At 37.4% G+C, this 23885-nt stretch overlaps 1 protein-coding gene across 2 annotated transcripts; it reads right to left on the bottom strand.

Moving 5' to 3' along the window:
* Nucleotides 1-16636: 16636 nt before the first annotated feature.
* On the bottom strand, nucleotides 16637-18606 carry LOC115992298 (protein SUPPRESSOR OF K(+) TRANSPORT GROWTH DEFECT 1-like). Of its 2 annotated transcripts, none has more exons than XM_031116485.1 (3): nucleotides 18484-18606; nucleotides 16976-17351; nucleotides 16637-16789 (listed from the first exon to the last, which is right to left on the bottom strand). In XM_031116485.1, the coding sequence occupies exons 2-3, from the start codon at nucleotides 17349-17351 to the stop codon at nucleotides 16680-16682; spliced, it is 486 nt and encodes a 161-aa protein (XP_030972345.1). In that variant the 5' UTR covers nucleotides 18484-18606; the 3' UTR covers nucleotides 16637-16679. The 2 variants fall into 2 exon arrangements, with proteins under 2 accessions (XP_030972345.1, XP_030972419.1); XM_031116559.1 differs by lacking the exon at nucleotides 18484-18606 and adding an exon at nucleotides 17779-18170.
* Between the last annotated feature and the right edge of the window lie 5279 nt (nucleotides 18607-23885).

Below are 23885 nucleotides of genomic sequence, written 5' to 3'. Positions count from 1 at the left end.
CATTTGGAATGCCAAGTCATTCTATCGAATTTCTCCGATACTGACCTTCTCATTGTCATCTACAGTAGGGGTTGGGAGTCACTGTATGGCATCTTGGTCACTTGCCCTTCCATGATTATACAGGAGTTTTACTCCAACATACACAGTTTTGACTATTATATACCTCATTTTGTCACTCGTATTCGGTGTACACGCATTGTAGCCACTTCAGATCTTATATCCAAGGTGCTACATATATCGAGGGTAGCGCATCCTAACTACCCCAGCTATGATCATCTTAGGACTGTGTCCAAAGACGAACTCATGTCTTTATTTTGTGAGACTCCTTCTTGGGGCGATCGTTAAAACACTCGTTGCTCGACCTTTGCTAAAGGTCTGAGATTCCTTAACATGGTGATGACATTTGTTCTCCATCAATTGTCTCATTATAACTCTATCACAGAGCCTCGTGCTCGATTTTTGTTATGCCTCTTAGAGGATCTTTCTATAGACTTCCTTTCTCACTTAATTCTATCTCTTATAGATGTCTATAAGGCTAGACAACCCATGATAAGCTAATTTTTCCTTCGGCTATCATGCGGATCATTCGCCATTTTTCTATCTCCTATCCCAAGTTGGACCACTTCTTCATCATGTGTACCATAGATGCTGCTACCATTAGATGGAGCGAGGCCCAACTTCGACTGAGGCGACCACAGACCTAGACGGCGACTCCTCTGACTTCTTCAGCTCCATCCACATCTGTTCCTTCTTTTGCGGGTGGTGTGACCCTCGATGAGATCATGACGCAGCTTCAGTGCATGGATACTCTCCTTGACACTCTCAGTGATGAGTTGTGTTAGGTGAACACCTGTGTCGGTCATATTGCACGACAACAGGCTCGCCTTGGTGGCTTTATAGAGTCTCCCTCTCTTTCTCTAGAGGCTTCTGAGGACGAGACCGACGATGGTGACTCTGATAGTGATGCTGATGAGGATAAGGATGCAAGCTCTTCTAGTGACGATGAGATGACTGCTTGAGTTACTTACCCTTTGTCAGTTGTGACAAAAAGGGGGAGTAATTTTGGGATGAGAGTAGTCATGTATTTAGAGAGAGAGTTAGCAGAGGACATTTTCGTGATAGAGGGAGTGTTTTTCTTTTTATAAGGGATGTAATGAGGACTTTTTGTATCTCTTCTTTTCTTTACTTTTCAGATACATTGTTCTTACATTGTGATAATAAACCTTATACTTATGTTGATATATATATTGAGGTTGTTATTACATTCTTCCACCTATCTCTTCATGTGTTGTTTCTTTTCTCTCTTTATGCATATGTTTCTTATTACTTGCATGCAATCTTTTAATTTCCATTTTACATTAAAATGCCGTGATGAGTTTTGTTTAAAGTGTTTCAGAAATACAAGTTGTCAAAATCTTCCTTGCCATGAAATCCCTTTTTGCAAAGTTTTTCAAGAGTTTGTGTTAGGATAGATTTTATTGTATTCAACAAATGAGTACGAGCTGGGTGATTTATGACTTCTCTCATATTTTATTAGTTTGTTGTGGTTTTGTCATGGATTACGAAAGGGGGAGATTGTTAAGACATATGTGAATCATGTTAGGAACATATGTCAATATAGAATTGGTTAATCCTTTGACAAAATGCACTTTACTTGTAATTTGGTAGATCTAGGATGTGTTTAATATTAAAAGGAATAAGATTTCAAGTTCAAGTGTTAAAGCCATGCAAATCTGTTCAAGAAACAAGTGAAGAAATGCTAGATTTTAAAGCTTGACAGATAGAATCTATCGAGGTCTAAAAGGCAGCTTTTGCCTAATACTTGACAGCTGCTCGATAGATAAGCTATCTATCAAGATTTATGAAAATCAGTTTTTCAGATCTGATTTCACACTAATCCGTGTATACATGTTTGGGTTTTCTTTTCTCACAACCCTAAACATATATAAGGATTATTGTAAGGGCCGTCAAAGGTTGTACGAGTTTTGTTCATACAAATTGTGACCGGGGATAGAATTTGCCCTAGTTCATCTTTCTCTTGAAGAAGCTGCTGGGTTTGTACGCCGTTGGGTTTTGTGACCAAGGAGCTTCATGATCTTCGTTATATTGATGAACTGAAAAATTTTGTAGCCAACATCTTTCTCAAGTTGGTGAGTAAGTCGTGTACTAGGATTTGTACATCGATTGGTTAGTCACGTACTGGGAGCCGTGCATTAAAAGGAAAGATTGTCACTACAGAACAAGTCCAATTGGGTATTGGGGTAAGGGTTCAACTGTAGCTTGGTATAAGGTACTGGAATTCCTTTACTTGGAACCACTTGTTGTGATAATAGTGAATTCTCAAGAGTAGTGACCTTAAAATTACCTAGTGTGGTTTTTGCCTTGGAGGTTTTTCCCATTCGTAAACAAATCACCGTGTCAACTTTATTTGCCGTTGCATTTTTACTTAGTTGGTGATTTATTTATGCTACCACACATTTTGCATGTTAATTTAATTAATTAATTAACTTGGAAAAATTAATTGGTTAATTTATCATAAGGGGTCAATACATTCTTAACCTATGAATAGCCTATCAATAGTCATTTGAAGGAAAGAAAACATAGAACTCATTAAACAAAAGGGATAACTACATAACTTTCTTTTAAGCATAATAACGTTTTAACCACTTGCCATTGATGGGATCCATTAGATCTTTGCCATCTATCTAGGCTAAATGATAATACCTACTTGCATATGCTTCTCTTATCACAAGGGGTCCTTCCCATTTTGGTGAAAACTTAGATGGTCCTGCCATACCTCGCTTGACGTGGTTTGCTGCCTTTAGCACAAGTTGTCTTTCTACAAACACTCTTTCTTTAGTCATCCTGCTATAGGCTTCGGTCGTCTTCTATCTGTATCTGTGACTACGTTCTTGCGCCTCTTCCCTTTTTTCTTCAAACCCCTTTAGGTCTTCACAACTTTCTGCCATAAAGACTCCTTTCTCCTTTTCTTTCTTTTGCATCTACATAACTCTTAAAGAGGGAGTCATCACTTCTGCTTGGCTCATTACCTCTATTCCGTAAACCCAAGAAAATGGTGAAAACCCTGTGGCTGACTTTGGCGAATTTCTGTAAGCCCAAAGAGCGTCTGGCAGATGCATTGTCCATCCTCCCGTATATTCCTAGATCATTTTACTGATGATCTTTATGAGGGTCTTGTTTGCCACCTCTACCTGCCCATTCCCTTGAGAGTAATAGGGCGATGACCAATAGTGCTTGACTTGGTAGAACTTTAACATCTTCCTTATATCGCTATTGACAAAGGGGCGTGCCATTGTCACTGATGATCCTATGGGGTACTCCAAACTTGACAATTATGTTTTCCTTGATGAAGTTTGCTATTGCTCCTCCCGTAGCTTTACGAAGTGGTATTGCTTCAAACCCCTAAGTGTGGAAGAGCCATAGGGTGACCATGCTGTGTAAGTTCTGTGGGTGAGTGTAAATTAGGTTGGCTTGTACTTGGCAACTGTAACATTTCTTCACAAATTCTACTGTCCCTCTTCATGGTGGGCCAATAATAACCCATCTGTGGCAGGCATTTGTACAACTTTTTCTTCCCTTGGTGCTCCCCACACTCTCCTGCATGTACTTCTTTTATCATCTCGCTTGCTTCCTTGGAACCCAAACATCGTAATGGGTCCCCATTATACCCTTTCTTGAAAAAAACTCTGTCATACAAAAAGTAACGTGTTGCCAATCTCTTAAGCTTGTATCTTTCACTGTGCTTTTGCGACAGGATACCTTCTGTCAGGTACTACATGAATGGACACCTCCAATCTTCGCTAATGAATACAACGTAACTTTCCTCTCTGTCTGCTGCAAGCTGGCAAGCCTCGCATTGGGTTTGAACTTGGTCTGCATCCTTACCCATGCATGGTCAATAGAAACCTGCCCTCTAGAGTTTGCGATAAAGATTGACCTCTTCGTAGAATTTGCAGTTCTTATCATGCACTTCCTTCAACTTTCTTCAAGCTCCTTCTTGCCTCACGCATCTTGACAGGACCCCACCTGGCATCCTGCAATACAATTCTCCTCTTACTAAGGCATAGTCTTTTAGCGCCTTCAATTCTGCCATGTCTTCTTCTCTTGTCAAAGCTTCTTTTATAGAAATCCTTCAATCTTCTTCACATTATTCCTCTTAGAACCTTTCCTTCAGCATCTTGATAATAGACTCCTTCCTTTTGCTAACTTTTATCCTCGTGTTGTCTTCTTCAAAAACTATTTGTGAACCTAACGCGGCCAACGCATCCGCATACAAATTCTCGTTCCTTAGAGTATGCTCTATCTCAAATGTTGAAAACTTTTCCTCCATCTTCTAGGCCATCGTTCTGTATGGGGCTAGGTTAGGTTCCTTCAAGGAGAAGCTCCCTTTTGTCTGGTAAATTACTAGGTTCGAATCACCTATCACTTTTAAATGCTTGACTCCCATTTCCAGGGCCGTAGCTAGCCCAGTGAGATAAGCCTCATATTCTGCGGTATTATTTGAGCAAGGGAATTCTAATTTGAATGAAAGCACCACAGCCTCATCCTTTTTATGATATAGGACAATTCCCACGCCTTTTGAGTAGGTAGTCGAGGATCCATTAAACTTCATTACCCACTGCTCTTTGATTTCTTCTGCCATGGCTACCTCCCTTAGGACCTCATCATCCAGCGGGAATTCATCTTTTCCTAGGAATTGCACTAGCAAGTCTAGTATAGCCTGGCTCTTCACTGCTTTGCACGTTCTTGCTTTCAAGTCGTACTGTGACAACTGTAGTAACCACAGAGATATCCTACCAGAAAGAATTGGTTGTCACAACAAAGCCTTGATTATGTGAGACTTAGTCATCAGCCACATCTAGTAGGCCAAGAAATAATGGCGTAGTCTTTGTGAAGCATATACTATGGCCAAGCATGCTCTTTCTACTCTTGGGTAGCGAGTTTCTGTGTCTTTCAAGGCACGGCTGATGTAGTAAACCGGTTGCTCAATACCACCTCCATCCTCATGGGCAATTAATGCACCTATGGCATACGAATTGGTAGCTAAGTAGAGCAGCAATGGCTTCTTGTGGATTGGAGCTTGCACCGTAGGAAGGTTCATCATAATCTGTTGTAACCTCCTAAAGGCTGTCTGCTGTGTTTCTTTTCACTCAAAGCTTTGCCCCTTCTTGAGTAATCTGGTGAAGGCCGAAGTAATTGATGCTAAACCAAGGATGAATCTCCGAATGTATGAGACTTCCTAAGAAACTCTTCAATTCTTTCACCATGGCAGGTGACTTCATGGTCACTATGGCTGTAGCCTTGGCTGGGTCTACATTTATCCCTCTACTATGAACCAAGAAACCCAGAAATTTCCTAGAAGATACCCCAAATGCACACTTGAGGGAATTCATCCTTAATTTGAAAACCCTACATCTTTCAAATACTCTTCTTAATATTTAGACATGCTCTTCTCACCTTTTTGACTTCACAACTATGTCATCTACATAGTCCTCGAACTTATGGTGCATCATGTCATGGAATATGGCCGTCATGGTACATTGGTAAGTTACGCCTGCATTTTTCAACTCAAAAGGCATTACAGTATAGTAGAAATTGCCTATGGGTGTTCTGAAGACAGTTTTCTCTGCATCCTTTAGCGCCATTCTGATCTAATTGTACCCACTGAATCCATCCATAAATGAGAACATGGCGTTCCTTGTTGTAGAATCTATCAGCAAGTCCATGTTTGGTAGCAGGAATTCATCCTTCGGGTAGACTCTGTTGAGATTTTTGAAGTTTACGTAACACCTTATCTGCCCATTTTTCTTCTTTACTGGTATGATATTGGATAACCAATGTGGATGCTAGATGGATTTAATGAAACCTGCAACAAGCAACTTTTGCACTTCCTTTACTATTTGCTCCTTTATTTCGGTGTGGAATATCTCGGCAAGCTGGGCCACTAGCTTGGCCTCGGAGTCCACATTCAGTGTATGCACCACCAACCCGGGATCTAATCTAGGCATTTCGCTATAATCCCATGCGAAAAAATCTTTAAATTCTTTCAGTAACAATATCAATTTTGATTTCTCTTCCTTTCATAGTCTTGAACTAATTGAGATGGGCTTTGGTTCCTGTGGGTTAGACCCCAGGTCGATTTCTTCCAATCTTTCTTCTGTTGTAACTTGTACATCCTTTTCTGCCGTAATTTCCTCCTCTTTCTCTTCATTACTTTCTTCCTCCGAACCTTCTTGAGCCACGCAGCATGCCAAACTTTTGCGCTGCCACTCTTGTCTGGGGCCTGCTTGCATAACGCATATGGGCCCTGCATACCTTCATAATTTGTAGACAATCCTGCCATCAGGGCCTCAAACCCTAACACATTGCGGTGTGTCATCTGACTCCAAAGTAGGCGTTTCTTTCCTCTTCCTCTTCTACGATAGCAACTTCCTCTCAGATCGGGCTCTAGGTCATTTTGGATATCCTTCCACCTAGGCATGAAGGTACCTCGTGGTTTCTACTAAATAAGCCTCTGGTTGCTCAAATGGTGATGGATTTGCTGCTATGCGTATTATTCTGCCATTCAACCTTCCCTTCACACACTGATGATAAGTGAATGAAACTAATCGGTGCTTATGCAACCATGATTTTCCCAGAAGCACATGGTATGAGACTTCCATTTTCACCACATGAAAGCGAGCTAGAGAAGCTATTGGACCCACCTTCAACCATAGCTGAATGTGGCCTGCGATATACTCGCCTCTTTCCCCAAACCTTGTTACTTCCATTAGGCATCCCTGAATATTCTTTTCTGAAATTTCTGCTGCTTGTAAAGTGCTTAATTTGATAAGGTTTACGGAAGCGCCCATATCCACCAAGGCTTTCTTAATGGAGATCTAATTTATAGATACTGCCAAGTAAAGGGGTCTCCTATGATCTGAGTACCCCACTTCCATATCCTCTTCACTAAAATTGATCTCACTTGACTCCTATAAGAGGGCTCTGTCATCTGCGACTTTCACTGTCAAACATTCTATTCCTGCCCCGGAGGCAATGCTCACCAGGGCCTCGGTAGCTATTCTTCGCTCTTTTATCGTGAGCCCTAATTGATTAAACAAATTCTTTTATCGTGGTAATTGCTACGGCAAGCAGGGTTGGACTTTCTTCTTCGTTCTCCCCTGAATTTGCACAAATCACAACTGCTGCTACACCCTTCCCTTTGTGATTTGGGAGTGGGATTCTTTGAACTTCGGATTGGGACAGCTCCAAAGTCCCTTCCTTGATTCTGCGATGCACCACTCTGCGGAGTGCCCAACATTCTGCGGTGGGATGTTGCACATAGTTGTACAAACAACAAAAGGGTGGGTCCCTCCGCTCTTCTTTTGTGGGCTCTTTGGAAACTTGATTAGGCTTAAAGATTCCGTCTGCTATCCACTTGTCTAGGAGCACATCTAGCTCCTTCAGGGTACATGGTAGTGGTAGAGGGGTATCGTATTCCCTTCCGTTAGCTTTCCTCTTTCTTTCGCCAGTGGATACTGCCATAACTTGTAGGGCGTTCCTTTTGTCATAACTTGGCCTCATTAACTAAGTAGTCTTCTTGGCTTTCTGCAACAATTGTGCAAACTGGAAGATTTCCAAATATTCCAATACAGCTCTGTACTCCCTGATCACGTTTGTCATACACATTCCACCAATGTCTTTTCTTCACAATGATCATAGCAGTTAAGTGCTATGTCCCTAAACCTTGTGATGTATTCCATCAAATCTTTGCCACTTCTTTGCTTAGTTGATTGCAAGGTTACGAGCGTTACTGTTTCCTCTCCATGGAAGTATTTAGTCCAAAATACATCCACCATGTCATCCCATGTTGGGATTGATCTTAGTTTTAGACCGATGTACCAAGTGTACGCACGGTCACATAGTGATTTAGAAAATTTTCGGAGACATAGGTCCACATCCGCCGCATAAGGGCCAAAAGTGTCAATAAACTTGCTTACGTACTTAACAACACTTCCCTTCCTACCATTGTACTACGCAAAGACTCGTGGTTTATACCTCTCGGGGTATGGCTTCCTGAGTGTCCTTAATGAGTAAGGAGGTCTTCGTGCATAGAATCTCTCCTTAGGCCATTTGGCCCTCTCCTGCTCTAAGAGAGCTGCCACTTTAGCCATAGTGATGAAATGTTGTTCTGAATTCTGCAAAGCACCTCCAACTGGTGTCTCCTCCTTGTCTGCCACATGCTCTAGGTCATGTTAGCTCTCTTTCTCCTTCATCTTGTCTGTTTTCAACTGACGAATTTCTTCCATCATCTACAGTTGTAAGTGTTGCAACGATTGCAACACCTCAATGAAAATGCTAGCATTGTTAGTGGGGATTCTTGGCTATGGTTGGGGTTCAGCCCCCACTCTGTTGATACCTTCTGCCTGATTAGGCTGTTGTTGGTAGTAAGGCTGTCCAGAGACCTAGCCAACAAGACCCACCCACCGCCACCAACCGAACCTGACTTGCCACCGACCGATTCGACTTCTTCGGTGGTCGGTGATGGGTTTGTTCTTCCAAAACTTGAGTTTGGCAGGTCGGAGGTCAGTTTTCCTTCTCCAGAATTCGATCAAACCGATCCAACTGACCCACAAGATTTCCGGCGCTATTTGGTAGGTTCGATGAGATCTAGACCATTTTCGTCAAGATCTCGATGAGATTTTGCCAGATCTAGCCAAGATCTTGCTGAAAATGGCCTAGATTAGGCCGGATTTGGAGAAACCTCAAAGATTTTGGCCAAATTTTGGCCGTTTTCATGTGTTTATTTTCGCCGTTTTTACTCCGGTTTTCACCGTTCTTTGGATTTTTGACCTTGACTGACCCGCCCGCCACCCATTGATGGTCTAATTCGCCTGATCTGATTACTTCGACGATCGGTGGTGGGTGCATTTTTTTTCCACCCAATTTCGGCATGTCGATTCCGGGTTGGCAACAAACTTGACTCGAACCGACCCGTGGACAGCCCTAGTTGGTGGGGTGTTGTTGGCCGCGACTCTGCTTACGAGGGCACGACACTCATGTTTCATGTTGTTTTGGATTTTGGGGGCATGCTTTGCGAGGGCTTCTGTCTTCTATCCCTGTCTGTTTCCCAACTCCCTAACGGAGTCGCCAATTTAAATATGGTGGGCCTTTCTGAGATTGTGGACTGGGCTGCCTCTGGCCACACTACGGTCCAAAGGTTCTAGGTAGGAGAGTCAAGACCGGTCCAATGCAACTCACCTCAGATCGGCTTGTGCGCAAATTAAAGCCCTTTTGTTGAAACTTTGGTCAATGCCCATAGCAGATGAAACTGTTACAAAAGAGTTATGGCAGGCAAATACAATATGACAACAATAAAAGAAATATACTTGCTGTTAGACAAAATAAGTAAAGGATTCTCAATAAAAATAAAGAAAAAGAATAGCACAACAACAAGAAATACATTATAAATGAAATGGCAAAGGTAAAAGGGAAATAATACTGGTACTTAATCAATAAAAGTAAAGAAGGAATGGTTAGTATGTTGTGCTTAGTTGCATTACGGGACTAAGGCCAAGAAGGGAACCACTCCCTCAATGTAAATAACCTCACAGGAAAATCCTGCCGTAGAAATTACCCACTTTGAGAGGACGGGCCTAAATAACTTATGCCTAGAAAATCCTTAATCCTTAATAGAGGGTAGGCTTTTAGAGGGAAAGAAGGGGTTAGCCTATTGGTGCATGTCTGCCATTCTATTCTCTCTCTGTTTTTTTTTTTTTCCTAACTTTCTCTTTCTTTTTTCTCCATTTTGTTACTCTGCTTTTCCCCTCTTTTCTTTCTAGTTCTTACTCGTGTGTTATAGTGGTGATTGTTGTTGTAATGTTGTGAATTTCTCATTATGATGGTTATTGTGTTGATTATTCCCCTGTGCATGGTGGAGGCTCCTTATATACTGCCTGCCTGCCGTGATTGGTTTTTTACTATTTTACCCCTTAACCATTTTTGTCTGGGTGTGGGTGTCCTTCTAAACCACCCACTGGTCTGTCAACTGCCCAGCCACCACCACTTACCTTTGTTGGCCATGCCACATCCCATTACCAAACAAAGAAAGCTATTTTGTTTACTTGTTCACCGTGGCATTCCTATCCGGAACAAGGTGGACATCCTCTCTCACTATCCCTCATGGCATGCACCTAGTGGGTCTAACTCATCCTTCCCTTTTTTGGAGGTATGTCATCCCAATAGGACATTTTCCCCAAAAGAGTTTGAGCGGAAACCCCAAAATAGGCTCCCCCTTCTCCCCATTGCCAGACCATACCCTCTCTTACCTCTGACCCATGGCCCACCATTTCTGTATTGGCTAGGTACAGGTTGATGGTGCCTGAGCCTTATGCGTGCTCCCCCTCTATGTATGTCCTAAGCTTGTCTGCTGCTCATGTGTTTGCTATGGTCTGGAGGCTCATTTATGCATTCTACCGCTCATCCTTGATCTCTTGTGGCATGAACTGTTTTCTGATCTTCCATTCTTTATGACTTGCTTCCTTCAAGGGCTGGGCCTTGCTTGATTATGGGCTTTTCTCTCTTTAACCCACTCTTTGCTCCTTTAGTAAACTTGCTAGCATTCCTGCCATGCCACTCTGTTATTCCTATTGTGGTGTTATTTGACCCGTGCTTGCTGGACCTCTTTTGGGCCTGTTGTATACTTTTCTTTCACTTGATTACAGTGACCCAGCATCGTCATTGGGTTTGCATTCATGCTACTTGGGCTTCCTTGACCCATTCCATTACTTATGGGCTTCCTCGGCCCATTTCTTCCTCCTTTAGCATCCTTGGCTCATTTTCTTTCCTTAGGCATCCTCGGCCCATTCCAATTCTTCATTTCCATGGGCTTTTGTTAACTCTTTTAGGCTATCCTAACCCAATTATCATATCCTTTACCCTTGAGGTTCATGGACTTTCCATCAACCCCTTACTCACTTATTTCATTACTTCGAGCCTGTTTTGGCCCATTCTTACTTTTCTAGTACCCATAGGTTTACTACTTCTTTCGTTGGGCTCCTTTAGGCCCGCTTGCTTCCTTCAAGGCCTATTTATCATTTTATGGGCTTATGATACATCATTCTTGTCATTCGAGTTTAATGGTTTTTCTCTCAATTTACTAACTCTTTTCTACCTATATTGTTGGGCTTCTTCCTACTATTGGGCTTTTCCAAAATGAGCATCAACAATTTTCTTTGACATATTATGATTGATTATTTGTGATATTGAGTTATACTTTAGTTTTAAATGATTATTTGTAATGCAGTTACTTGTTAGTTTTGAATTATTTATTTATTTTTTAGTTTTTCATAATTCATATCAATTTGGCTAATACTAAAAAAAAAAAAAATTTTGTTTTGATAAATTCTAATAAACTAGTCAACACGACTGACCCGTTTAATAAATGGGTTGTGCTGGGGTTGAGGAATTTTGACCTGTTTAATAAACATGTCAGGCTAGTGTTGACCTATATAGTCGGATGTTTATAAGTCGACATGACACGAACTCGACATGCGAACATGAATTGCCACCCCTAGTTTTACTCATGAGTGAATGAATTTGAATTGAGTATTTAGAGAAATATTGTGTTCTTAAGTGACAAGTTGTTATGAATTGTTATTGGTGCAAAAAAAAAAAAAAAAATTAGTGGTAGGTTTAAATTAGAACCAACAACAACTAATCAACTATAATTTATTGTGAAAATATTGTAGACGTAACATTTATTGAGGATTTATAACCATTTAGGATATTTTAGCTCGTGAATTGAGATGAATTTTACTATTCTGCTTGGGAATTTTGCTATGTAACTGAATGATCCATTGGGTATGTTGTTTTTGCACACACAAAGATTTGCATCCAATTCATTGAGGATTTTTTAAGCCTCATAGATCTTGATCAATATTGGGTTTATTTGTTGGCCCATGTGAATTGGACAAAATTTTGAATCAGATTGGGCTCAATTTGAACGGAAGAAATCATTTGTCTTTGAGGTATAAACATCTAAAATAATAATAAAATAAAAATTGGGATCACTTTATTTGGGCTGACCCACTACTTTGATTCAATTTGGGATCACTTTGTCCAAAATTTTGCTCATTATCCGTTGGCCGTTGTTTTGGAGAGAAGTGATAGACCCTTTTCTTTCCCGCGAGCTTAAACGACAAAAGGGAAGTCATTTCTCTCAAAAACTTTTGATTTCTCAAGACCCATCAAAGCACCGATCCCATGAGGCTAATTAAGTGCCCTTAATCTTTGTTTTTGTTTGAATGGGTTATTCATTTGGAGTTTGTTGTGGTTAAGAGAGTACTCCGTTATTTAGATAACTTTTCTGTGTTTCAAACTTGAGTTTTTATTTTTTGGAGATATGGGTTTGTATGTTTACAATGTGGGTGGTGGTGGAAAAAAAATGGGAATTTTGATACTTGGTTTGTTGGATTGTATATGGGACGACTTCAAATTTGAGATCATGGCTATGTATGTCCGCCAAGTGTTTGTTGTTGGGGTTGAATGTAGAGGCTTGGTATTTGGTGTGGTTGGGGAATTTTGATGCTTGGTTGTCAAACGAAGAAATTTTGATGTTTGATTTGTTAAGTGCTTGATGTGGTTTTTGTGATTGTTTATGACTGTTGAAATTGATGAATGTAGCTGGAAAAATCAAACTTTGAGAGTCCATCATGCTTAGGAATTTGATAGTTTATGAGTTTGTGAACGTATTTTGAAAATGATTTTGGGAGTGGTTTTTGAGGGCATGTGAATTTGTTCACTTATTGTTTGATTTTGTAGTGGTATTGTATTGATGTATTTGGTTATATGTTTGAAGCTAGGTGAACCTCTGTTAAGTGTTGGAAACAATTTGGTTTGGAGTTATTGCATGAAACCACAAAGGACCGCAACTGCTGTTAGTGCAGTCGGCACTCCAGTTCCGGAGCAATTTGCATTTTTGTTTGTTTGTTTGTGTTTGTTAGAAATATTCAAATTTCTACCTTGCCTTTGTCTTTTTCCATTTGCATGCTTTGATTTGTGATCCTGATGAATGCAAGTAGCCTCAGTGTACAAGAACAAAGGGTCTACGAAAAATTTATACCAATGGGGGCACTCAATCAATTCCATTGTTGAAAGAAAAATCAGAGGAGCTAGATTTGGTCAATTCTTGGATGTACTTAGGGGTGGCAAAGTAAGCCCAAACCCATTTACTCACCTAAACCCACCCACTCTAATTGAACCCAAACCCACTTAATTATTAGTTGGGTTAAATGGACATCAACCCAATTAGACCCAGTAATTATTGGATTTTAATTAAAAACCCATTGAGACCTATTTAACCCAAAAACAATATACTCAAAGTCAACCCAGCTCTTCCCATAAAAATAAATAAATAAATAAACTCATCAAACATTTCAGTGTTTTCATTTTCCTTCATTTTCTTGGCCTCCAAACACTTCTTTGCTCTCTCTCTTTCTCTCTCTAGCTGTCATAGAGAACAATGAGGCACAACAAACACATTTCTCTATAGCAATCCGATCTACATTTAGCAAATCAAAAGCACGAAAATTCAAACCTGCAAGTTTCACCGACGTGTGGATCGGTGTCGCCCAAGGCTTCAATTTGGATCTCAAGCCCTTCTTCATAGCAAGCGATTGAGCGATCCACCTGTCCAAGCATCGAAAATGTGTCAACAAGTTGCATGTGACCGGAAAACACCGCAAGCACGTGATCGGCACCTCTAGGAGGATCCGAAACCTGAATGGCCCGCTCCAGAACCGGAATCGCCTCCTCGAACCGCCCTAAACTCGAGTAGATCGCTGCCAAAACGTGAAGGCTCATCGCCAAGTCCAGACTTGGCTCGCCGTCATCTCCACCGGAGCACCGCTTGAACACGTACTTTTTAACTTGATAGTTTTCACATTATATCTTAGACACCATTACTGGGTTTGAATTTTTTTTTTTTTTTTTATTTGGGTAATTTAAGAATGGAGTAATTGATAAGGATGTGTTCATTTTTCTCTTTTTTTGGTTCAAAAGAATTTCTATTTGTTTCAAAGACAGTTGCTTTCGAAATTCCAAGAAAGTTTTGAGCTTGAAATGACATTTCTTTGTATTTGTTGCATTGTTTGGTTGCCAAGAAAGTGAGAGAAAATATAAAGGAAAAGAAAATATTTTTTTATTTGGATTTTTAATATAATTGCTAATGTGGATGTGTTAATGTGGAATTTTTTAATCCCAAGAATGGAGACTAGAGAGAGTGGAAAAGGGAATCCAAGAAAGTGTTGGGGTTTTCACTTTAATGGCATTTTGGTAATTTTGATAATTGGGTAATTGAATGAGTTGGAGTTTACCCATAATAATTGGGTTGAGTTGGATTTGGGTTAAAAACAATTAGTTAAATAGATTTTAATGGGTAAATGAGTTTTATATACCCAACTCAATTATACCCACTCCAAACCCACCTAAACCTACCCATTTGACACCCCTAGATGTACTTTTTAATGACGGGTGCAAGTGCACAAAGATTTGATCCTCGTGAGGGCTCTAGCTGAGCGATTATGGAACACTATGAACTCATTTCATTTCTGGGAGATTAGAGTAGTAATCTTAACTCCAGAGGAATTTTTTATGATCATAGCCATGAAGATTGTTTGGGATAGGCTGGAGATCGCTTATGCTATTGGCAAGAAGCCTGGTGAAATAAGGAAGGCTTTAGGGATGATGCTGGATATTCAGACTAGTTCAATTGTGAAGCTGACTTGGCTATATGAGACTTATGCCAAGGATAGAAAGCAATGGAGTGTAAATATAAGGCTGCTTTGTGCTGCTGATGATCGGGAGTGTGCTAGTGCCAAGCACGAAAGATGTGGTGAACTTGCATTTTTTTTTTTTTTTGGGGGGGGGGGGGGGGGGGTGTGTGTGGGGAATTTTGCAGAGTTCAGACAAGATTGGGAGTTTTGACTGGGATGGGGATACTTATTACATGGCACAATACTCTCATTGTGTTATCGAGCATATCAGTGGCCCCGTTGTGGTTTGGGAGGTAAGAACCGCTTTTCTTCAACCTTTATCCTTTTGATTTACTAAACTTGCCACTAACATCTTTCCTTTTATTTTTCCATTATCAACTGTGGGCTTACGAGTACTTCAAGTTTGGATGCCCTCAATTGAAGCAAAATAAGTAGAGTGAGTATCCTCTGTTGCTTCCTGATGTTTTTGTCCCTTTAGTACATTTCCTATGTACTGGGCTGTGTTTTTTTTTTTTAATAAATTTTTAAGTTTACTCATCAAAAAAAAAAAAAAACCAAAAAGAAAAATTAAAACCTAAAATTCAAAAGAAACCATAGCCTTCTTTGGACCACATACATGATTTCAAGTTACTTATGCTTAAATACCTTAAGTTAGGTCACCCATACTAAACATTTCAATTTAAATTTTTCCATCAAATTCCTCAATTCCATTTTAAGTATAAAAATGTTCAATAAGATGCTTTGCAATTCATATCACAAAATGTAAAAAATTCATACCCAGCTGCATGGTACAAACTACAATAAGTTATTGACAAACTACTTGCCCCCAATCTTAATCTAAGCATGTCAATTATATTATATAAATGGAAGCTTGGAACAAATGACTTTAATCCATTTCCAAGGAAAATAAATTACCTGCATTTGTACAAGAAGTTCTGTTTTGATTCATCGAGATGCTTCATTCTCATCGTTTTCACCTCGTGAACCACATAAGGAATCAATTTCATCAATAAAAATTATGGATGGAGCAGCATCATGGGCCCGTCGGAAAAGAATTGAGACTTGCTTTTCACTTTGTCCCATCCATTTGGAAACAATGTCCGATGCTTAAACAGTGTGTATAGACAGTACACAACACATGTAAATGTCTGTGTATAGACAGTGCACAACACATGTAAATGTGTTGGCAGCATTCCATCTATATAAAAACATTAGAAAGCAAACACATCTACATCCTTGGGAAATACATTAGCTGTAATAAATGCACCCAACAATAACTGCTTGGAAGAAGCAGAGAACAAAAACAATCACGGATGTGAATCAATTGAAGCATAGTGGCATAGATGATGAATGCAGAAATTCAACACATTCCAATAATGTGATGATTGCAATGAAAAAGCATATGAAAGGAGTCAAAGACCCAACCATATGAAGTAAGAAAACTACATCAACAATATAAAATATTAAGAACTCAAGTCCACATTTTCTGAAACTCAAACATTCTGGGTTTCAACAAGAACACTTTTAATCTATTAAATCCAAATTTCATGAATTTTGTCCATCATCTCAATTATTGGAAAATGTATTTCTGATCTAGGCCTTTAATAACAAGTAAAATCTACAGAAAATGGGTGAGAATAAGAATAACATGTTAACTATTAAATGCTGCCAAAGTCACAAGTTTTCAAAAGAAATTATGCAGAAAAACTGAAACATAGAGGGAAAAAAGAAGAAGCCACATAGACTTCAAATATAAGAGTCACAATTAACTACAATTGGCAACATGTTTTTGCCTTTTGAAGATGAAGATTAGTTCTTTTATCTCTTGCCATATATGGTTCTTACATCATCACTTATTGTAATCCTGTTGCTTGCTATGTATTGATATTGGTAAAATTATAAATATTACCTAAAGAAAGTTGATCCCGTTTCTGTTGCAATTGCATTTGCTAGATAGGTCTTCCCTGTTCCAGGTGGACCATATAGTAATATAGCCTTCAACGGTTGTCGTTTTCCTAAACAGGAGTTCAAAACATTATTTAGCATAATGTCCACATTATTGTCCAAAACATACTGTCCACATTAGTGGTCACTATAACCCAACTCTTATTATTAGCATTGAAACTAAGAATAACCAAATAAACTAAAAGCAGAGATTAAAAAACCCAAAAGTTAAATACAATGATGGAGGGAGAACTTACCGGTAAAAAATTGAGGATTCTCAATAGGCAATTTGGCAGCTTCAACCAATACCTCTTTGCAAGCCTCAAGTCCGGCCACATCACTCAACTTTGTAAGACCAAGCCCACTTTTTGCTTCATTAGATAGAGGGGGTCCATGTAAGTGATGACGGTCTCTTATTTTTGTTGCCCTTGTATAATGGTCCACAAATAACTGCCTATTCTGCCTCTTAAGAAATGGATTGTTCTCATTGAAGAGATAAATGCCCGCATACTCAAATGCCTTCATATAAAGCTCATAGGCCTCTTCAAATTGCCCGGCCATATCCTCCACAACTGCCAGTTCCACATTCTTTTCAGCAAGCTCTAAGAGCTGGCCAGTAGTAACAGTAGTCATCTATAACACACACACACATATATATGCCAGTTAGTTCACTCATACAGTTATTCATAATGATGAATTTGCAATAGATATGCATGATGAGCAATAAATCTAATCAGAGTAGACATATATATATATATATATATATATATAGACACTCGTGTGTGTATATGTCAATTAACTCACTCATACTGTTATTCATAATGATTAATTTCCAATAGATATATGCATAATGAGCAATAAATCTCATTCTAAAAAAAAAGCAATAAATCTAATCAGAGTAGTCATCTATAACACACACATATATCTCAATTCATTCATTCATACAGTTATTCAAAATGATGGATTTGCAATAGATATGCATGATGAGCAATAAATCTAATCAGAGTAGTCATCTAAGACTCTAAAACACACACACACACACATGCACATATACACATACAGTTATTCATAGTAATATGAATCTGCAATAGATATGCCTGAGCAATAAATCTAATCAGCGCGTCTGATTTCTCTTGATCTTCCTCTCATTTTCATCCGCAGTCAGTAGGGGGTTTTCTCTGGGCTGGGGCCACCTAACTGACCATGACAATTTTGGCGAGCCCCAGCTGCCGCGTGTTATGGCCGTGAGCGAGGGTGGTTTGGTCTTTTTTTGGGTGTCGAAGGTTTCTCAGCCACCATCTGTGGTGGCTGAGATTCAGATTGAATGAGGGTTTTCCTTTTCATGTTTGGGGGTATATGGTAATGGTATGGGCGCTGGTTTTTTTTTTTTTTTTTTGGCTGGGTAATTGGTTTATAGGGGGATCGAACCCCCGAGCTTAACAAGGCACTAGGGCCCGGGTACCACTCAGGCACAAGGCCCGATGGTGTATGGGCGTTGTTATGAATTCTTAGGTGTACATATAGGTGACCATTTTCATTAATTATGAACTGACTTTAAAATAATAATAATAATAATAATAATGAAATTGTGACATGTGATTTGTAACGGTAAAGGTAGAGTTTTCCGGTTTTGTTTATGATATTCGAATGAATATTATAAATCTATAATATGGAACATAATAATGATCTTAGCCAAAGGAAAACATAGATCAAAAATATTAATCAGACCCATTACTAGCTTTTTTGCAAGGTGATAATTTAATACCTGGACAAGTGAGAACGCTATTTGTTTTGCTTCCAAGAGATCGTTGAGATAAATCAAAGTTCAGACAAAGATATCGTTTGTAATTGTGGTCGGTGGGTGGAATTGATATGATTTTTTTTTTTTTTTTTTTTTTTTTGGGAGAAACGATTGATATGAGATATGAATGATAGAAATCTAGAACATAAATTATATCATAATAATGAGGGGGTGACTAGAGATCAAAGTGCTTCTCTCTTTACCTTAACATGCAAGGTATACGGGGGTCGTAATAATAATAATAATAATAAAGTCGAAAGGTGTACAACATTCTAGAATATAAGTCTAATAATAATAATAAAAGTCGAAGGTATAGTCTAATGATTCTAATAATAATAATAATAATAATAAACATAAATTAAATTAGTTTAAAATATCAAAAATATTTGTGTTGTTCCTTAGTAAGTAAGAAATAGTTTTTTTTTTGGGTTGAGAAAATGTAAGCAATAATTATATTCAAGAACAAAAAGTGCTTCTCTCTATCTTCCACATGCACAGTATGTGTAATAATAATAATATAATAATAATATTAAAGTCGGTGGTATAATAGATTCTAGAATGTGAAATCTAATGATTCTTAAAAAAAAAACATCAATATAATTAGTTTAAAACATCCAACATATTTGTGATGTTCCTTAATATACTCACACATATCACACAAACTTTATTATAACAATTTAATTCAATCAAATTTATACAATTTGGAATATAACAATCCAATTCAAAGTTAGTTCACATACTTTTTTTTTTTTAGAATTTTAACTTATGATAGCTATAATTGAACCTCAAATTTCTTATTCAGCTATCAGAGACTTTACTAATTGAGTTAACTAAAACTCATTGTTATTTCATATACTTTTTTTTTTTTTGATAGTTATTTCCCATACTTGGTTATATATTTTGCCACAACTTCCATTAATAATAACTTGTAATTAGATTATATTACTTATACATTAATTTGTTACTAATTCTTAATAATACATGTTTAGCAAAAAAAATAAATACTTAATAAAAAGTTATTCAATTATCCTCTGTCACGTGTCTTGGTGTCTAATAAATTGGTGGTTGTTGGCAGATTCTGTTCTGTTTTGGCCGTGCAATGCAGTACACATTGGTGAGACTGTTTGCTTGGACTCATTGGTCATGACCAGTAGGTCTAGAACTAAGCAAAATTAAGAAAAAAAAAAAAAATTTAATGTGACTAATCATATCTGTCAGGTAATCTATTATGAGTTTTACTAACACATGTTCTTTGGGATATGCTAGTAAATCATTTTAGAAAAATTTCTATTCGAGAATTGAAAAAGCTATTAAACTAACGTATGCCCTTTAAGCATATGTCAGTAAATTATTTCAGGAAAATTTTTATTCGGAAATTGAAAAAATTATCATATTTTTTTGACAGCTTTTTCAATTTCTGATAAAAATATTTCTAAAATGAATTATTATTATATGTCCTTAGACCCATATTTTATTAAATGCTAGTACTATTGCAAGCTTAAATATATGAAAAACATTTAAAAGATGATAAAATTTCTAGAGATATTGTTCTTATGTTCATGGAAACTGACATTGAGATTCTATTTCAAGAATATACATGTGCTAAAATTATGTTTGATGCTTTTACTAGAGCATCTAGTGTATGCTTTAAAGCATATACTTAACTTTTAGTTGAGAGATTCAATGGAATTGTAACGAAAGAGTTAGAGATATATTAGTCTAATAGTGTAGATCGAAGCCTAATCTTACTTTGTGTATAAGTCATTGATATATACTTTCACTAAAAAAAAAGTCACTGATATATACTTGTACTACAAGTTTATTAATCATAGTAGTGTATGATTACTAGTTAGTATAGAGTTTAACCTATTATATTTAGCACATGCTTAATTAGTTAATTAAAATAAGTTAGGCTAGGCATATGTGCAATCAATCAATCAACCAATAAGAATTAAATATGCCCGTGTATATAAACCCTCCTGTAATTATAAGTGTGGAAGGTCATAACAAGAAAGTTAATTGCATCTTTATGTTCTTTTCTCCCATCTAATGGAGAGAATGAATTTCCATAAGATCCACCATTTTTATTTCCTTCCAAATTGTAAGGGAATGAGAAAGTAGAGCGAGTTATATACGATATGAGGCCCACCTCTTTCCCTTCTTTTCTAAAACCTTGCAAACCCAAATACTATGAAGGGGAACTATTCTCTTTTCTCTTTCTCTTTCTTTTCCTCTCTCCTCTTTCCTTTGTTTTCTCTTTCCTTGTATTCCGTTTTGTCAAACAGTGTAAAAGTTTCCTCTTTCACTCTTATTTAAATGATTAGTTATTTACCATGACTTTTGAATGAAATTTGTAATATGCTTTTATGTTAGAACCAATTTCCCTCTCTGTTATGTGTGTTTTTTTCTCAATTTTTTGTTGATTAATTATTTATTTATGAATCTCTTTTACTCTCTTAATCACTTTTTCCTTTAGAAGGTCGTGACTCCCTTTATCTATTTATTCACCACACATTCCATTCCAAACCTTAAATACCATACTATCCTAAATATACTCAAAACCCTAAAGCAATCCCAACCAGGTTCCTAAGCTTTCATCATCTTAAACACTCAACTCAATTCAACATGACCTTAACCCTAACTGTGCTCCTATCAGAATACATCTGCACTCTCCCAACATGTTCAAACTTGGAGACTTATGCATCTAAAACCACGCATGTGCATACTCCTAGCATATCTGCATATGCATGCATGGCTCTTATGAAATAAGATTTTCTTTCTTTCTTTTGCGTAAAAGAATTACCAACTTTAAAGTTTTAATAAATAATTTATTAATATAACCATTAAGATTCATATTTATGTTATATAAAAAAACACACACACACACACACATATATATATATATATATATATGTTATGACATTGACAGAGACTCAACTATTTTGAAGTTTTTTCCATAACTTATTATGATAAATTATAATATGAACATCATTTTAAAAGGAGTCCACTATTAAAATTTTCTTCTTTTTTGAGCTGACCTAGAAATTTTAATCTAACCTACATATAATTCTTCCCTAGCTGGGGCTAAATCCATGATCCTTCCCCCACCCCACAATTACTAACCATCACGTGGCTTAAAATCTTCTTTATTATGCACCAATCATAAAAAATATACTTCTTAAGAAAAAGAAATTCCTTATTTCAAGAAAAAGAATGAATAGTTGACTCCTAGTAAAATATACAATTTTGCTGATTGATTGTCATGGCAATAAATTGATTGTTTTAGTAAAATTACCATCGAGTTTCTGGTTTGGGCAAACTAACAAAATAAACCATTGTTGAAATTTGAGTTTGACTCTAGATAACCTTAAAAAAGGAGGTGGTTCCAACATTATTGTGATTCTCTATACTAAATCTCAAAAGAAAATTGTAATAAGAACCTAAACCAGCGAACTTGAGTTGTCATTGGCCAATTTGTTGTGGATTTGGGGTCCGATGAGCTATTGTACAGTGCAATTACCCCTTAATGTGTGTGAGAGAAGTAAAAAGAGTGAATTTTTTTTTAAAGTAATAATAATAAGAAGAAGAAGAAGTGAAAAAGTTATGATCCAATTGTTGAGATCAAAGATAAACTTTTCAATTTTCTATCTCAGCCATTAAACAACTATTTCAATTGTATCTCAAATCTCAATCCATTGGCTATAGGTAGCTTCCCCAAGGCTTCAAACTGATGTAGAGGTTGTTTGGTTCAACCTTTTGATTTTGGATTTTTGGAAAAAGTGGCGATTTGTAATTGCTGCTTAGGAGATGCAAATTATGCAATTGCAGCATAAAAATACTCTTTTTCACCAAATGCCCTATGGTCACGTTTTTAAACTACCAATATGATTTTGGCCCCAAAAAAAAAAAGCTCTAACAAAACAGGCACGTAGTAGGCTTCATAGGTTGGGCCTTGCACTGCTGAAAATTAAGGTAAACTTGACTGTGAGTCCGTGACTCATTGTTGGGTTCTAGTCTCTCAAAGTGTGGGCTTCGATGGGCTGATATTATTGGGCGTTTTTGAATGGGTCGGGTTGTTGTTGGACAATTAGAATGGGCTTGGGTTATTTTCTCTTCAATGGGTCGGGTTAAGAGCTTTTGCTTCGGTTAAGGATGTGGAGGCTAATCTAGGATGATCAGGTTTCGGTCAGTTGAGACTGTTACCAATTTGGGACAGACTCGAAGGTTTGCTTCATGTTACTCTCTGACCCTTTTTGTTCACTATAAATAATATTTTGCGTCTGTGACTAATTCTTAGTATTAATAAATTGAAATAGTTTTGGACTTCATAACAAACACATTGGTTTTCAAACTAGTTTGCTTCTCAGATCAATGCAGTTCAGCTGTTTGATAAAATTCTTCTCAAAATATGCACAATATGCCGTCTAATATGTGTGTGTATTTTGTGTTTGTGTCTATTCTTTTAAGCATGCATCATTGTTTGAAGTGAGAAACCCAGACCCAGTTGAAATTTTCACCATTTCAATCGGTCTTTTTTTTGGTTTGGATAAGTAACTTAATTGATATGCTTATCAAAGCATTTGTGATCATTACGTTATGATTGAAATACCATTATTAGGCATGGTAACTAAATTAAGGTGAACAGGTTATTGCTTATTGTTACATTCCCAAAAGCAAAAGACTTAGAGACCAAACCTTTTGCTTAGGAAAAAAAAGATCCCTTTGATGAGAGAGTAAATCTCCTACTGTCCATAGCAAAATTCACATCGTAAAACTCTAGAAGGATCTAATTGCAACACCCACAATCTCTCTTTCTCTCTCTTATTTGGTTGGTTGGGAACACCATTGTTTAGTACCATGGAAATTAACAAGTTGAGATTTAGAACGAGATTTGGCGGTGGGGGTTTTGTGTACAATTTTGTCAACTGTTACAAGTTTCGGCAATTCTAGCTGAAACTAAACAGTATTAGCACATATGGTTGATAGGATGTTTCAAAAAGCACAATGGGAAGTTGAAGGGGATTTTGGCTCCAAGGGTGGCCAAAATGCATCATTTCTCATTTTTAAATGGGGTGTTTCAAAAAAAAATTTATATTTTATAAAATTAGTCTTTTTTCCTTTGGTGTTAGGTCCATGTTTGTTTTGCATTTTGCATTTATGTGTAGTCTGGTTTTCTTAAATTTTCTTTGTAAATCATAAATTTTAATGTAAATAACACACAGATATGCACACATGCAAGGTTTTGAAGGTGATTTAAGTTTTAATAAAATGTCGTATCCTGTTAAAATTATTTGAAAATAATTTTATTTGTTAAATATAATTTCATTGAGTTTAACAGAAAACCATGACTTGCAAGTTTTCTAAAC

Source organism: Quercus lobata, chromosome 1 (assembly GCF_001633185.2).
Source record: "Quercus lobata isolate SW786 chromosome 1, ValleyOak3.0 Primary Assembly, whole genome shotgun sequence".
Classification (NCBI taxonomy): Eukaryota; Viridiplantae; Streptophyta; class Magnoliopsida; order Fagales; family Fagaceae; genus Quercus; species Quercus lobata.
Note: the sequence above shows the minus strand (reverse complement) of the source record. Positions and strands in the feature narration are given on the sequence as shown.